General features: G+C 41.2%; 1 protein-coding gene across 5 annotated transcripts in view; it reads left to right on the forward strand.

Moving 5' to 3' along the window:
• The window catches only part of RNF13 (ring finger protein 13), an 81,686-nt gene extending 76,537 nt beyond the window's left edge, over positions 1–5,149 (forward strand). For all 5 annotated transcript variants that reach the window (XM_066621764.1, XM_066621761.1, XM_066621760.1 and 2 more), the window contains 2 exons: positions 2,107–2,187; positions 3,672–5,149. In XM_066621764.1, coding sequence (XP_066477861.1) covers positions 2,107–2,187; positions 3,672–4,033 — 443 coding nt within the window. In that variant the 3' untranslated portion in view covers positions 4,034–5,149. The remainder of the gene's footprint in view (positions 1–2,106; positions 2,188–3,671) is intronic.
• Positions 5,150–17,280: the final 12,131 nt, after the last annotated feature.

A 17,280-nucleotide genomic window follows, 5' to 3' on the forward strand; every position in this document is an offset into this window, starting at 1 on the left:
ATAAAAGTATTACTATTCCTTTATTTCTGTTTTTTTTCTTTAGCACTATGGCCTCATTTCACAAGGAAAATAAGGATAAATATATTTTACACTTTGTGTCAGTTTAAAATGTTTTCAGTCATTCCTGTTCTTTGCATTACAAGGCTTATTTGGCATATATTTAGTTATTTGTTTTCTAATTTTACACTTAGTCACTACTCTGTAGGGTTGTCATGTTTTTAAATTTGGTGAGGGATGTGATTATACATCCAGTTTTATTGGCTGTGTTCTCCTTTTGTTATCCATCTGGAACTTCTGAAATGAAACCATTACTGACACCCAATCCTATCCAACTTTCCAGCACTGATGGCAGCTAAGCTGCGTCCTGCGGGTGGGTGGGGGGCAGTCACGGAGGTCTCCTCAAGGTAAGGGAACGAGACTTCATTGCAGCTGTATTGGTGCTGGAATGTTGGATAGGATTGAGCCCTGAATCTAAACAAATACAATTGACACAAAAACAGTTTTCATCAGTTCCCCTTTCCCTGCAAGGTCTTATCTTCCAAATATGTTATTTATGTATAGACTATGAACCCTTTTGGGACAGGGAATCACTTATTGATGCAAACCACTCTGAATTTCTTTTTACTGAAAATGGTATATATTCATAATATGATTAAAAGTGTCATTTTACTGTTGATTTACTAATATTTTAAATTACCCATGCCTGAAATACTTAATATATTATTTGCTATTCAATTCAAAACCAGGAACTGAATGCAACTAAGTGCAATGATGAGAGCGAACTGATCACAGCTTTTCAAAAATGGCAAATACAGCCGCAGGGAGAGATCAGATTGAAACAGTGGTGCTGGGGAGGAGAGGATAGTCCTTTCACCTGCACTATTTTTCCAAATATCTACCTTCCAGGAGCAAAATATACAGCTATCAAGCTGAATAATCTTACTGAAGAATTTACTGTCTCCTCCCTTACCCTGTCTTTCCTCTAGGGCTAAAAAATGATATTAACTACTCTTTTTCAGACATAAAACAGAATTAGTTTTGGTACTGCAGGTGACTCTTAATAGTAGCTGTTCCTTGTAATGAAGCAAATGCTTTGGTTTTCTTGCTTGCCAATATTATGGCTCAAGAAGTACAGCAAGCTTTGTACAGGACACAGAACCATTCTCTATTGTAGGATTTATTCGCTATTATGCTTTGGGTCAGTAGTTACTCAGTTTTCTTGCCATAATTGGGATAGAAGCAAGGTTCCACGTTCAAAGTATTATTGTACAAAAGGAGACTTCATTGAGCATCATTTTGAAAGTGTCTGGAGAAATTCTGTGGAAAAGCAGCCTGCTATAATAAAGTTTGAGGAAATAAATACCAGTGAACAGGTTTAACAGGAGGAAGGACAGATGAGCCACAGTACGAAGAGAAGAAAAACAGCAAAGTAGACAGCATTACTTCAAATGTCAACATTATTTGCTCTGCTCTGGGCCAGGATATCTTAGAGACCGCCTACTCCCGTACAATCCGGCTCGCCATCTCAGGTCATCAGAGAAGGCCTTTTTGCAAGTGCCGCCACCCAAGGAGGTCCGGGGGGCGGCTGCAAGAAATAGGGCCTTCTCGGTAGTGGCACCAACATTATGGAACTCCCTTCCCCTTGATTTGAGAATGGCTCCCTCTCTTGAGAGTTTTCGGCGAGGCCTGAAAACACTGTTGTTTAAACAAGCCTTCTGATTTCTGGCCTTCTTAACATTTTTATACATCTTTTAGTTTTTTACAGGCTTGATTCCTCGGTGACCTGCTCTTTTATTCTGTCTTTTAATCTGACTACTGTTTTTATGGCCTCTGTAATGTGTTTTTAAATGTTTTTATCTGCTATGTATTAATGTTTTTAAAATTTGTGTTAATATGTTGTTAGCCGCCCTGGGTCCCATTAGGGAGAAGGGCGGGATAAAAATAAAGTTTTATTATTATTATTATTATTATTATTTAATTGCTTTGGATTCCAAAACAATAGCCTTGAGGCATTCAGGAGGAAAGTTCCCATGGAGCCTTTGCTCTGTCTAGTACTTTAACTCCCATTTTTGTAATGCAACTTTTATTCAAAATTCTCTGCTGCAGGAGACGAGTATGACGTTTGTGCCATTTGTCTGGATGAATATGAGGATGGAGACAAGCTCAGAATTCTTCCTTGTTCTCATGGTGAGTATGGGCATCCAGGGTTTGGTATTGAAATGGCAACAGATGGGGTTCAAAGCCATCATTTTTGTTGTAGAAAACAGATTTGTTTAAATCAGTTTGTCATATAAGGAAGTAAAAGTGTACCATTGAAACGAAGAAGATAGAACTGAAAACACAATCCTTTCCCATTTTCACACATTGTCAGGAGCTGACAATCCTAACTGGTCTGTCCAAATATTTTTGTTCTTTTGTTCTGGGTGTTCCTGTGCGATGGTTGAATGCTCTCCTATGTCAAAACCTCTTACATGTCAGTGAGGTTGGTAAGGCATGGTCTATAACGTATCAACAGCTATCAGTCTGTTAGCCAACCTAGAAACCATATGTACAGAAACAATATATCTCTGCCAGAGAAATTTCTGAGATGCTTAGCTGATTGTAGTGGAAAAAGAACAGGTAAAATCCAAACCTTCAGCAGAATCGTGCTCTGTGATCAGAGCTCCCTTCTTGAATGGAAGGAATCATTTGCACAAGGACCCCTTGCATGAGAGAAACACTTCTGTTCATAAAAGGAACTTCAAACAATAGCACTGGTATGCTACCTTAATGTTGGGACCAGCTGGACCTTGATCTGAACTAGCAATTTTTGTTTGATTTCTGACATCAGTTTTCTCTATACAGTGAGGGTGGAGAGTACCTGTTTTTACTATTCAAATGTGCCATTTCCTATCTTCAAAATTATCCTGTGTGTCCTAAGAAAACATAGAAAGTCCCCCTAGCTTACACACCTCAGTGTCTGTGTTACATCTGGAAACTGGTGTTTGTAATGAAGTGGTTCATTCTGCTACCCAAGAGACAAGCAGTGCATCATCTGCCCTCTGTAAATCCTGACTAGCTTTCCTCAAATGTAGCCCCTCTGCTTTAATTCCATGCATTTTGTCACCATAATATGCTGAAGTTCAGATCTTAAGGAGGGTAGTACAACGCACTTGATTAGATTGTAAGACTGAACAGGCCCAATTTAATTTTTTATTGTTGTACAGCACCTAGTAGCTTTAGGCAGTAACAAATGTAAGAAAACTATTCCTGTTCTCCACTACCACCTGAAAATGAAGGAATAAGTAGGTGTCTCCAGAGTATACTTAATTTTAGATATAAATTGTATGATGAATGAGTATTCCACTGGGTGCTATTCAGGTATTATCAGTGGTAAAAGAGCAAGGGGCGGTAATACTTAACATTGCAATGTTAACACCTCAGCCCTTTACTCAAAAGTGGACCTCCTTGTATTAAGCTGCTCCCACTCCACAACTCCACTCTCAAAAGACATTGGCAGAGTTTTTGGGACAGAGTAGTATATATACTATTGTAAAACATTATTATTTATTCAATTAGTATTCTGCCTTCCTCCCTAAAGGGTACCCAATCACTTCTTAACGTCCAAAAACAAGTCAATAAAAAATGGGAGGAGAGATAAAGTTAAATGCCTGTTTTCCTTTTCCAAACAGCATACCACTGCAAGTGTGTGGATCCCTGGCTAACTAAAACCAAGAAAACATGCCCTGTTTGTAAACAGAAAGTGGTCCCCTCCCAGGGGGATTCGGACTCCGAGACTGACAGTAGTCAGGAAGAAAATGAAGTCTCTGAGAACACGCCTTTGCTTAGGCCACTGGCTTCGGTTAGCACTCAGTCCTTTGGGGCATTGGCAGAGTCTTACTCCCATCCAAACATGACAGAATCTTCAGATTATGAGGATGAGAACGAGGACATCGACAGTAGTGATGTGGAGAATGGAATGACTGAAGAGAGCGTAGTAGTCCAGCTACAGCCTAATGATGAACGAGATTATAGAGTAGCAAACACTGTTTGAGCACTTGAGAGCTGCAAAACGATTGGTGTTACATGAACTCCTCTGTCCTGAGAGCTCTACTTTATGTATGCATACATAGGGGAATCACAGTGTGCATCCCCAGTTGCTTCAGTAGAAGCAGCTATTCACATAGTATTCTATATAGTTTAATCTCATTACAGGTTTCTTTTTTTGTTGTTCATATTTGTCTTTTGAAGGCAAACATTTTAACTGGACTTCACAATGGTAATGAGTAACAAGGGGCACACCCTTTGCTAGAGATATTTGCACAGAGAACAAGAGATGCTACTTCAGATGTCAGCATTTTATTAAAATAGAGACTAGCCAAGACAGTAAATATTTTTTCCTGCTTACAGTGTGTAGGCAAGCAGAGGGTATATTGACAAAGTTATTTATTAAATGTATGTTAAGCACTGCCACAAATCCAACCAAAAATATGATGTGTCTGTGAGGATTTCTCCTACAACAATGTCCACCACTGAAAGGACAAGATAGGTCTGGTTTAGTATTCATCTATCAAGTGCATCTCCAGCAAAGGAGGGGGACAGAGGCTTTGATCTCTATAGAGAAGCAATTTAGCTGCCTTTCCAGTAATCCTATTGTGCTTGCAAGAGTAGCTAAAGGTGGTGAAGGAAATCTCAGCATCACTTAGGCTTAAACATCTTCTGAGGAAAATAATCAGGATAACAATGTATTTGTTGGCACACTTCTGCTAATAGGAGCTCAACTAATTTCCTAACATGGGATGGGGGACCAAAGCAAGAAAGCAACACCAAGCCACATCACATCTAGAAATACAGTAATGAATTGTAGTATGTGTGCTTTTGTTTCACAAGTCATATACCTCTTAATACTGAGCATTTGAAGATGCATTAGTCTGCTAATACTATGCACAAAGAGAAACCAGATTTTTCAAGTATTGGATTTGAAAAAGAGTGCTTATAAATATCTAATAGAATTCTACTTAGTGTATCATGAAAAAGCTAAATTATAAAAAAAATTGTAACTATGTAGAAAGTAACCACACTTCTGTATAATCAAACTGCAGAGTTTTTTTTATATGGCCTTGTATAAGGAAGTTTGAAAGAATGTTAATAAACATGTTTTCCACTTTAACAGCCACTTCATCAGAATTTGTGGAAGGACTACATGAATGCAAGAATTTAAGCATTAGGATTAACTGAAATGAAATGAGCTCCTCTGTCCCACAAAATGCATGTCCAACTTTTCAGTATTATCTTAGTAGTGCAAGTGAAGGGGGACAAAGGAGTTTGGAGCAAGGCAAATGCCACCTCCAATACACATTTAGTTAATGACACTCCATAGAGGGCGCTCTTTGCAGCCCCAATTGGGGGAATGACAGCAATGATGAAACTATTTGTTCCTCCTGGTGTCATCATTACTGTCACTCCACTAAATCCAATTAGGTATGCAACTTCACCATTAGTAGGATGGACCATTTTTAAACAAAATGGCACCAGATCAGCCCTAGGACCTGAATAAAACACACGGTCTCCTTGAAAACCCAGGTTTTATGCCCATCACATTGACCCCTGAAGATTAGATTTACTGTACCCAAAGTTTCAATGTGAATACTAAACTTCTATCCACATTGCACTACTAGTTAAGCTGCTTTTCCTTTTTGGGGGAGTGGGGAGAGAATGAAAAATGTCAAATTCAAAAGGAATCCTGAGACCTCAAACATCTACCAAACCAGAAGTTGAAGAAAGCTGCTATCTAGGACCCATAACTGTTTTTTTTTTATTCTGACATTGAAAAATAAATGCAAGTGGAACTCTAGTGGTCAGATTCACTAAGACATTTGTCAGTGCAAGAGTGGTTAAGCATTTGACTATACCCAAGATGCTATCTCAAAATGTGTTTACTCCAGAAGCACTAAGGAAGTGGTTCTACAGTGGTCTACAGGTCTTATTATAATGTCAACTCCGCTGCAGATATACCTATGTATCCACACAATAACTTTTTTCAGTACCTTCAATTTTACATACAGTTCAAAAGATCTGGTCCATTAGAAGTGGAGTTATTTAAAATAAACACAGATCTACAAGAAAGTAAGGGAAAATGTATTTTATTTTTGCAATATGAATTTGGAAAAACGAAGCACCATTACAATAACATTGCCTACCTGTGCTTCAGCTTCGCTAATGGTTCAGCAGTAACATGTTCAACAGCTTGGTCAGTGCTGAAGTTGATACTGTGACATTCACCACATATGAGCATTCCAGGGCAGGTTTGCCACATAGCAAAATTAGTACTCTACACTCTACCTCGCAATTGCACCAGATAACCTTAAGAAGATGTAAAGTGCTAATGGAAGCCCTGCCAAGTATCAGAAACTGACAAAGTTTTTTCTAGCTAGTCTGCAGGCAAAAGCAACATGTTGCTATACTACTTCTGAATCTAGTAATAAGACTCCTAGATTAGAAGGCTTGGCTGCTGCTCCCATTGGTGGAAAGGAACTCAATAGAGCTAGTTTGCCGCTTTTGCACACAACCACACTAGTAGCAAAGAGTATCTGAAGGCTTGCCACTATGTACAGCAACAGCAGCTTTTCCCCACTCAAGTGGGAAGATGAAGAGATGACAGATGTAGAGTTGAATACTTCAGCATGTTGAAGGATTGATAAATCTTTCATAATCTTCAGCCCCATTGCCTATGCCAAGCAACTCTGAGGCAGTTTCATCTCCCCAGAAGAGCATGGATGAACAGGAAGTTATTGCACACGTGCAAACCCAATGTTGATTTTGTTACTTGTATAGTTCACATTTTGACCCTGATTATTATAGTAGTCACCATGGTCTGGTTCCAGGATATAGCTAATAACACAAATATCTCTGAAGCAGCATCAAACATATCTATATTCCCTGTGTGTGCATTGTGTCTGAATTCAGGTTGGTCCACTCTCACTGAGCATGTATTTAAAAAAAACCCAATTTTTTGTTTGCTAACCCTGTTCACTTAAAAAAATAATCTTTCCTCTTGGTAGCATCATGTTTTTGTTCTGTTTAATGACTTGGGTGCTAAAATCTGTGCATCCTTTTGATAGAAGACCATCCAAACAATTATTTCCCATACCTGCACAGAACATAGCAGACACTGCTATCATAGCTGTCAAAGCATTCTGTGACTACCATAGCTTCTAAGCAATGTTAGCAGGTTCACCACCACCCCACTGTTACCTTAGGATGTGTGGCTCCACACACATCTACCTGGAAATTTGGCAATGTCATCACACATCATTGCTGAATGTCTGGAGTCCCATCCTGCTGCCACAGAAGGGCTCTGTGGAGTAGTGGGGATTCCTTCAGGGAATGATGGACACCGCCCTCTGTAGCTGCCCAGAAGCATCCTACCTTTAGCCACACAGTGTTTGCCAGGACTGTTCATCTTGGAAGGAATTCTGAGCCAAACAGCAAGTCTGCTTAACTACACAGCTCATGCTTAAATACTCCGTCTGTTACAAGGCCCTAAGCTGTCACAATGAGTCAGCTGTTGGGGGTAAATCAATTCCTGGTGTAACATGTTTTTCTTAATTCCCAGCCTGGATTTATTCCACATAAATGAATAGTCCCAAGTGTTTATTCCTGCATGGAGGAAAAAAAACACATCTTAACACCAACATCTTCAGTAGTGACCAATATGTGAGCAACTATTTTCGATGAGATTCTGTATAATGACTAATCACTAATGAATTAATATCAGCCAGGCTCCCTAGTATTTTTCTTGGGTATCAAGACAGTCCCTCATTTCTATGAAGTGTTAGCATTCACTTACACAATATGTGTAATAACACACATATTATATTATTATATTAAATATATTATAATTATATTATAATTGTAATAATAATATATTATTATATTATATTATTATTAACACATATTATTATGTGTTACATAATGTGTACAATATGTGTAACTGACAGAGCACATCAGTGCTCTATTGCAAAACATTTTCACAGTGCCTATGATTGAACTCAGACATGTTGCTGTACTTGTCCTCTCTAGTCAACTGTCACACTGATTTGATGATCCACATCAATGCCAAAATCAGCTGAAAAACAGGCCCATCATTACTGTGATTCATAACATGTTGGAACATGATGCAGACATGAGGACAACTGGTTTAAGAGAAAAAAATCAATTTCTTTGAAGTATACACATACAGTTTTAGTGTTCGAACTATAACCTACTTCAGTTCAATAAGGAAGCATTTGTCTAGAGCAGGAGTGCTCAATAGGTGGATCGCGATCTACCAGTAGATCTCTAGGCAAAATGAGTAGATCGCGGAGCCCTGTCTCTCCAAACTGTTAATATGTCAGTTTCATCTAGTGACTAGATGAAACTGACATATTTAGCTGACACTAAACTGACACTTTAGCTGCTCTTCAGGTATGCAGCAACAAAACTGATGAAACAGACTAGATTCTAGTCAGTTTCATCAGTTTTGTGGTGCATGCTGGAAGAGCAGGAGCTAAAGTGGGCGGCGGCAGGAGGGGGAGCTGGGCTGCACTGGACTGAGGCACTTCCTGGGGCTCCGTAGCGGAAGGGGGGAGGGGTGGGAGTTCGAGATGGAGTTGCTCTGACGGCGGTTGCCGCAGGAGGCCCCAAGTGACCCTCCCCTTCCCTTCCAGTCAGGTCCGGCCCAACCCAGCCCAGCCATGCCCGGCCCAGCCGCCCCTGTAGGAGCCCAGAGGTAAGTGCTGCGGCTGCTGCCGCTCTCGGTCAGGGCTGACAGGTGAGACGACCCCCCTGGCCCCCCCGCCACTGCAGGAGGAGGGCCAGTGGGAGCAGTGTCTCCCCCGCCTGCCACCTGCACGCGCAGCCCCTCTCCATGGAAATGGGGAAGCCTCCCGTGGATAGGAGGATAGGCCTCCCGTGTGCTTCCTGAAGCATCTGGTGGGCCATTGTGGGGCACAGGAAGCTGGACTTGGTGGGCCTTCTCTGACCTGGTTCAGCAGGGGCTCCATACATTAAAGGGGGTGTCTGTCAGACGCTTCCTTCCCCCCTGGTAGATCTCCAGGCCTTGCTGGGTTTCAAAGTAGCTCTCGAGCCAAAAAAGTGTGAGCACCCCTGGTCTAGAGATAGCAAATGAAAATCCATGTTCTTGTTCCCTTGGCTCTCCTGTATTTTTTCAACATCTGCCATAGTCATAGGACTCAAACAGAGAGTCCTACATGTATGTATTTTCTTTTGAGCTTCCAATTTGCTTTTTAACTGCAATAATGTATTAAAAGAACAAACTTATGATATATGCAATTTAGGCTGACACATCCATCAATAGATTAGGCCAGAGGTTCCAAACTGGGGCATTGTGATGCCCCAGCCAGGTCAGCCCTATCTCTTCCCCCTTAAGGGGCAGGGCAACAGTGTTCCCGCCACTATGGGGACAAAAGGTCTTTTTAAAAACTTACTGGGGGTAACTATGGCCCTCCACAGGATATGGGAAGCCCGGGTCCCCCTCTGCAAGCCTCCCCATGCTTCTAAACTGCTCAAAAATGCTATCATGACCCAATTCCAGTTTTCACACAAAAACCAGAAGTGGGTCGTGATAATGTTTTTGAGAAGTTTGGAGGTACAGAGAGGATCGCAGGATGGGGCAGCAGGCTCCCCACACCCTCCAGAGGGCCATAGCAACCCCTGATAAGTTTTTTAAAAGCCCTTTTGTCCCTGGTAGTGGTGTGATCTCAGGAGCACCGTCACCACCTCTCCTCAGCATCACTTACAGTGGCCCAAACTCTCCCAGAGTTTGGAAACTGCTAGATTGACATTTACCCAGTCAAACAGCATTAGGTATTCCAAGAAGTTTATTCCAAAGAAAGTTATTCACAACTATTCTACTTGTTTTCAACAGGGCTTAGTTCTGACTTTCTTTCAATCCAATCTGAAGGGAAGAACTATGCAGTGAAGTGTTCCAAATTACAGAGGCCTTGCTTCACATCTATAACAATTTCTTTTTTAAAAAATGGTTCCCCCCCCGTAGCAGTTACATTTGTTTTCGTAGTTAGCATCAAACCAACACAAAGTATTTATTATTTTAATGCTTTAGATCAGGGGTGTCCAAAGTTTTTGGCAGGAGGGCCACATCATCTCTCTGACACTGTGTCCCGGGGCGGGGGGGGGGGAGAAGAATTAATTTACATTTAAAATTTGAATAAATTTACATAAGTTTACATAAATGAATATATTAAAGATGAACATATGAATGAATGAAGATCTTGCAATAGCTCAAGGCCTATAAAAGGCCTTGCACAAAGCAAGGCTGGCCTTTCCTTTGCTGCAGCTATTGCATCACAGTTGTGAAACAGCAAGCAGTGGAGGAAGCCCTCATCCCACAGCTCACATGAGACATCAAACCTTCACACTGAGAGCAGTTGCATTGTGCCAATGCAGGCTCCAACAAATCTCTGGAGGGCCAGAGACTCATTAGAGACTGGGGACTCCCTGAGGGCCACATTGAGAGGCCTTGAGGGCTGCAAGTGGCCCCAGGGCCAGGGTTTGGGCACCCCTGCTTTAGATTAATATAGTTCATTGATCAAATGTCACTGACAACCACTATACATAGTGGAATCTTATAATGTGCTTGTTATTACAGCATAATTATCTCCTGAGTTGAATCTTCACCACCACAGTATTTCAAGTTTTCTTGTACTGTACCTTTTGACTTCCTTTGAATAACTCAACTTCTATGGAGAATTTCTTTAGAAGATCTGTATTTCTTAGTAAACCACTAGTAATCTCTTGGGTACTATCAATAAACATTTAGTCACCTTAAACTTGATATATGCTTTATGCAGTTGGGCAAAAAAGTTCCAGTTATGTTCATTTTTGTAACTTTGTTACTCAACGTGGAACTTGGTTAGGGCATCCCAGATCAATAGACTTGGAATTGGATACACATGAAGCGCTTTTTTAAATCCCTCAAAACAACCATAAAGTCCAACTTGTAGAATTATAAGGCACCAATTCCAATGCAAATCCCACTTGATGAAATAGGAGCCATACTCTCTTGCTCAGACAAGTCTCCTGATGTATTTGGTTTTCAAGGGGCAAATACTAAAACGAGATGGGGAATGTAGGTATGTTGTCGCCTTCAAGTTGCCCAATTCTAAATTACCCAAGTTGGATTTTACACAATTTATATTCAAACCTTCAAAGAACATTTATCTCCTGCGTGAGCACATCTTATCCACACCCCCCCCCAAGTATTAACACATCCTGTCCTAAAGAAAACTCAAATATCATCAGACTTTCAGAAATGCAAATGTTCTCAGTTCTCTGCCTCCCATCTGGGAAAAGACATTGTTTCTGCTACATGTGTTGCTGTGGTTGCTGAGAAAAAGGTTATTGCATGTGGCTGGAGGGAGAATCTGATTGAAGGAGAGGGGAGAAGAGTAATTATCAAGACACCTTCCTTCACTAGGCATACATACAACCACTCTCCTGCGTGTGAAAGTACACTCCCCCAACCCCAAACCCTGTGTGCCATAGTATCCCCGATAAATATTAATGGGCCACTGCTTGAAGACAACTGTGGAATACAACTGTGACTCAATTTTTACAGTACTGTGTAATTTGTTTGATGATGCATTTTGCATAGCACAGTAATGATAATTCATTCAGGACATTGCTGTGCATATTTTCAAAAGTAGTTTTAAAATGGCATAGTTCCTTATTTAACTAAGCAACTACTTTGTAAGTTCCGAAAATTCATAATCTGAAGTGCAAAAAATCAGAGTGGGGCTTTTCATTCACTGTAACTAATTGGATAGCTGGATGTATTTTGCTTTCAGGTAAAAGGGGATAAACAAGAATGCAGAGCAAAATATTCCATGACTATAGTTAAAACTAGCCCAGAACTTTGCTGGGTCCTTTTTAAATCCATTTTGCTTCTCCCCCAAGTTGTTTAAGAATAATAAAATGGTTGCAACACTGCTCTAAAAGTGGGTGTTATTCAGAAGTGGCAGCACTGACTGCTTGACAAAGGAAAAAGTACCAAACACAAGCCATTCTAATCAATTTAATGACAACAAATTTCTTCAGACTGGGTAGTAAAAAAATGCCGTCTTATGCAGTGTGCTTGGGAAGCAATAGTACTTTCTGGCCAAGACATTTCTTCTCCTTTTCACCCTGCCCCCAACAGCTTAACTAAGGAAGGTTCAGGCTTCTCAGATGCCCCTCTCAAAGGGAAATGGGAAGTCACCTCCCATGTATCAGTAACTAAGCCAATCATAGAAAGATCAGGGCACCCAGTGCAGAAAAACCTATACACATTTGTGTGCATTTCTATCTGTTTTAGCACTAAAGAAGTGTTCTCTGAGCACACCATGAGATGGCAATGCATCACTCCTCATCAGCTCTTTATGTACAGTGCAAATAAAGTGATCACCAAGTGCCAAAGGAATTTCTGAATTCCACATAATCTACCAACTGATACCAGCTCAGAGACCAGAAATTCAACACATTTTAGTACATCTCATCAGTTGGTGGACTGGGAAATGGAGTTTACGATTAAATGCTCCCCTTTTTTTAAAAGATTTATCTGTTAACTACTGTTCTTTAAGTGAATCTCTGCACAGTCATAAGCATGTGCACCACAGAAACTCACCATAGGAAAAAAAATGGCAGAGAGATTAAATTTCTGGGCTCAATTCAAAGTGCTAGTTTTGACTTTTAAAGCCCTTTAAAGCTCAGGACCAGGATATTTGAGGAACTGCCCACTTCCATATAATCCTACCCATCTTCTTAGATCATCAGAGGGGGCCCTGCTAACTGTGCCACCACCAGTAGAGGTAAAGGGTATGGTGGCAAGAAAAAGGGCCTTCTCAGTGGTGGCACCCTGTCTGTGGAATTCCTTCCCTCTGGAACTAACAGTTCCCTCTTTGGAGTCCTTTCAGCAGGGTCTCAAGGAGCTTTTTATTTAGGGGAGCTTTTAAATGTTGACATCAGGGGGCTGACACTTTTTATGAAACTTCTTTTCACTGTGATCCAATTGTGTCTTATTTTTTTAATGACCTTGTTTTATATTAATGTTTTTAGCATTGTTTTATTGTATTCAAATATTATTTTGTAAGCTGTCTTGAAGACCCTTAAGCAGGGTGGAAAGGTGGGGTGGGTATGGATATATGTATAAATAAATAAAATAGGGGTATTCGGCCAAGTGACAGAACAGTAGTAATCCTGTAGTACTTTCTTGTGCACAGTATGTTTGGAAAGTGGTTTAATATTTATTTGGTACAAATATAGAACAACCTTGTGTAGAAGTTTTCAGTCTAAAATAAGACATTGGATAACAAAACTGTAGGAGGGAGAGTAGTACAGAGTGATGAGTGGTGAGCAAAATGAGACTGCAATGTTCCTCAAAAAGGCGGCATGTATAGAACCCAGCAAGACACTGAGAAAGTAGCAATGAAATCAAGTAGCTGACAAGATTTTATGGTACAGACTTTATGGTATTTTATGGTACAGACAGCAAAGAGGCTCAGGAATTTATATATTGCCTTGCTAAATCAGACAAGAGGTCCATGTAGTCCAACGTTTTGTTTCTAGCAGCAGCCCAATATCTCTGGAATTTCAGAAGCAGAGCACAAGCCAGTGGCCATTTCCTACTTTTCAGAGGTATATTGCCTTTGTACATGGAGGTTTCACTTGGTCATCCTGGCTGGTAATAAACCTTCATTAAATTTGTCTAATTTTTAAACCATCTCAAGAAGTTTCATGCAAACATGACTCCTGTGGCACTTTAAAGGGTAACAAATGTACTGTGAAATGGGCTTCCATAGGCAAGAATCTACATCAGATGCATGCCTGAGTCCTGCAGCAAAGAGGAAGAAGACATTTTACAAGATAAATGAAAATGTATGGCATCTGATTTCAGTACAAAACTACACAATACATAGATCATAGAAGTACAGAGAACAAATTAGGGAATGGTTTGTTGTGCTGGAGAAGAGCAGCACAAGTTACTGTATGTCACGCTTGCATAAAACACCACTGTTGATCAGGGACCTCAATAGCTGCAACGTTACAAAAATAAAGGTCATCACAACATCCCATGTGATGGAAAAGTACTACTAAGTAACAATGTTTAAAAACCAGAATGGCAAAAGAAACAGTTATTTTCAGGTACAGCTGTAGATGAGAAACTGGCCAAGACACACACACACACACACACACACACACACACACACACACACAGAGAAAACCAGATAAGGAAATCATAAACTTACAACAGGGAACAAAACAAGCTAATAAAGCACTTAGAATTCTATGTTTGGTATTGTGGCCACCATTTAACCCCTTAGAGCTCTGGAATAGATAGCAATGCTTTGCAAAAGAAAGTTTTCAGCTCTTGCTAGTCTATATGGAAGTCATGGAGAGAGAAAAAAAATGATGGGGTCCGTCCCTTCCCCCCCCCCCCGTTGTCCATCTTAACTCCTGCCTATGTTGTCCATTCTGTTTCAGATCCCCTTCCATTCACAGTGTCCCTCCACACAAATCCATGGGCATTATAATCATCACTATGCCCATAGCATTTTTGAGTGCTTCATATCTCACAACTAGGGCTGGCCTTAGGAAACTGTGGCCTGTGTCATGACACTGGGCTCTGCTCTCTGGCAGCACCCACATTAGGGCAGCAGGTAGATCTCCCATTGCTGCAGCCAGCATCTGGCAGCCTGGGAGGGCAGCACGGCGAGCAAAGTGTGGGCTTCCTCGCCCTCCCCGAGACGGTTTGGCTTGAAATGGGCCTCCCAGAAGTAGTTGTTGGTGATGTCATGTCACCTCCAACTATTTCCGGGTGCCATGCTTCGTGCACAGCACCACAGTTGGACGACTTGCAGCAGCTGCAGTTGCCTTGCCTGCTTGGTGAGTAGGGGGCTCGCGTGAGCGCCTCCCAATGGGCTCCACCAGTCCTGGGGCTAGCCCTGCTCACAACCTTGTAAGGCCAAGTATTCTCATTTTGCAGCACAGGAGCAGAGATGGGGTAGCTTGCTTAAAGCAACCTAGCAAGTTCACAGTGAACACAAGATTCCAACTAGGAAGTCACAATTCATAGCTCAGGCTCTTAGCCACCATACCAGCTTTCTATTACACTGTTGCACGCATACAGAGGCTGCATTTCTATGTATGTTTTTCTGCAAGTAAGTCTAACTAAACAAAGCTGTCCTCCTTTCAGAGTAAGATTACAGGATCACACTGTTCATCTCACACGCACACTGCACTCATGCTCATTCCTATGACAGACTGCACATTGTTCACTTTTCCACATCAAGCCAATAACCCTCACAGACATTTTAAGTCTCTTGACCGAATTTTCAGCTAAGGAACATTTCTAACCTTTTTTCCCTTACAGACATACAAGCGAGTAGGCAGTTTTAATTACTCAATGATATAATTAAAAGTAAACCTGCTCTTGACAGTCAGAAATAAATATCTGCATCTGTAGCTTTTTTATATCAACAAGTTCAAGATACACACACTAACTTAGGGCCCAATCCTATCCAACTTTCCAGCACTGGTACAGCCGCAATGCAGCCCTGAGGTAAGAGAACAAATGCCCCCATAACTTGAGGAGGCCTCTGTGACTGCCTCCCCAACACAGGAAGCAATGCATACCCCATTGCACATCAGCACTGGCACTGGAAATTTGGATTCGGCCCTTAGCTTTTTGTTATGTGCACTTACTTGCCACACTGTTCAGTTCATTCTTTGGGTTCCCCTCAACCCCAAGCTCTTTATTACAAACTTATTTCATACTCACACACATCTCACTGACTTACTCTCTCACACTTTTATCAGACATCAGCCAAGAATAGAAGCTGCTACAACTACTTCTTTCTGCTTGTTTCTTTTGTACTGTCAGCTGGATCTCTCCTGTCATAATCTCTCATGGCAGCAAGGTCTCTTTCACTGGATGCAGACACTAAACGTGCATGGCAGCACAGAGCCAGACTTTAGCCAGACTCCTTTAGCCAGACTGTGTGAATGGCTTTCCCCTTCCTTCTCTCTCTAACATGTGTGAGTCACAAACACAGTGGAGGGTGAAGGGGAAGAGAAAAGACTAGGAGCAGCTGTCCACAGCAATTCCAAGGATCCCTGCAAATGTATGGATATGGGGGTTTAGTTTCCACTGTTCCCTCCTTCCTCTAGTTAATTTAAGAGCAACAAGATAGCCCCTTTCAGAAGGATTCTCACTAAGTTATCTTCCAAACCGGTATGTTCTCTCTTCATTCATTTGCCCAATCCATACTTACAGCCATCAGTGTGTAGATATTCAAAACAAACTTAATATAACAGTAGTTCTCTCAGAATACACTCCCCAGTATTATACAGGACCAGGTCAAGGAGCATTGTTTAGATACAGCATTTCATCATTTGTTCCATACAGAAGCTAGAGTTGTTCTTTAGCACAATCAGGAGCAAACACCAGACAAAACAGTGCAACTTTGTATTAGATAGAATTTGGACACTACCCTGTTCTAGCTCAGCAAGGCCCTAAAGGTCACACTTCCAGAATCACCACTGCCGTAAATTCTCTCAGGACCAGACTTCCACAAAAGGCAAGAGTTCAGTGGGTATTCATAAAGATCAAGGGGGTGGGGGAAAAAATACAAAGACAAGTGCTCATGCAGTTTGAGGGCTTGTAACATCTAGAGATTCAACTTTGTGAATGGACTCAAGACTTGCTGAAACAAGCCCTTGTTGTCAGGCAACCAGCTGAAGGTCTTAGAACAGCAACCAACACACAAATGTTGATAAATGTAGTTAATGCAGATTTAAAACTCCAAAATCCCCTTCTTCACTTGTCATTCTTTAGGGCTTAGGCATCGATAGGCACCTTGAAGCTGGGCCTCCAAGAGGAATTTCATTAGTGGGTACACTAATAAAAGAAATAAAAGTTTCTTTTGAGCCCATTACCAAAAGGGGGTGAAACAGAGCAATGGGAAAGTGGTGACAGCCAGAAAAGTCTTGAGCCCAGGTCTACCATGCTTCCCATTGCAGAGCCCAGGTCTACCTGCCTGCGCAGCAAAGGTAGTTAATACAGAAAACTAAGCATACTCCTCTCTGAATATTTTCAATATAAAAAAAATCATTGTAGAAAATTAGCATCGTTGTATTTAGGTTCACCAAAACGGAAAGTGTCCAGTGTGTACCAAAACATACTTCTGCAGCAGTTGTAGTCCCAGAGCTTTGCCCCTGAGCTCCTATACACTCCTTCATTGCAAC

This window comes from Tiliqua scincoides, chromosome 3 (genome assembly GCF_035046505.1).
Source record: "Tiliqua scincoides isolate rTilSci1 chromosome 3, rTilSci1.hap2, whole genome shotgun sequence".
NCBI lineage: Eukaryota > Metazoa > Chordata > Lepidosauria > Squamata > Scincidae > Tiliqua > Tiliqua scincoides.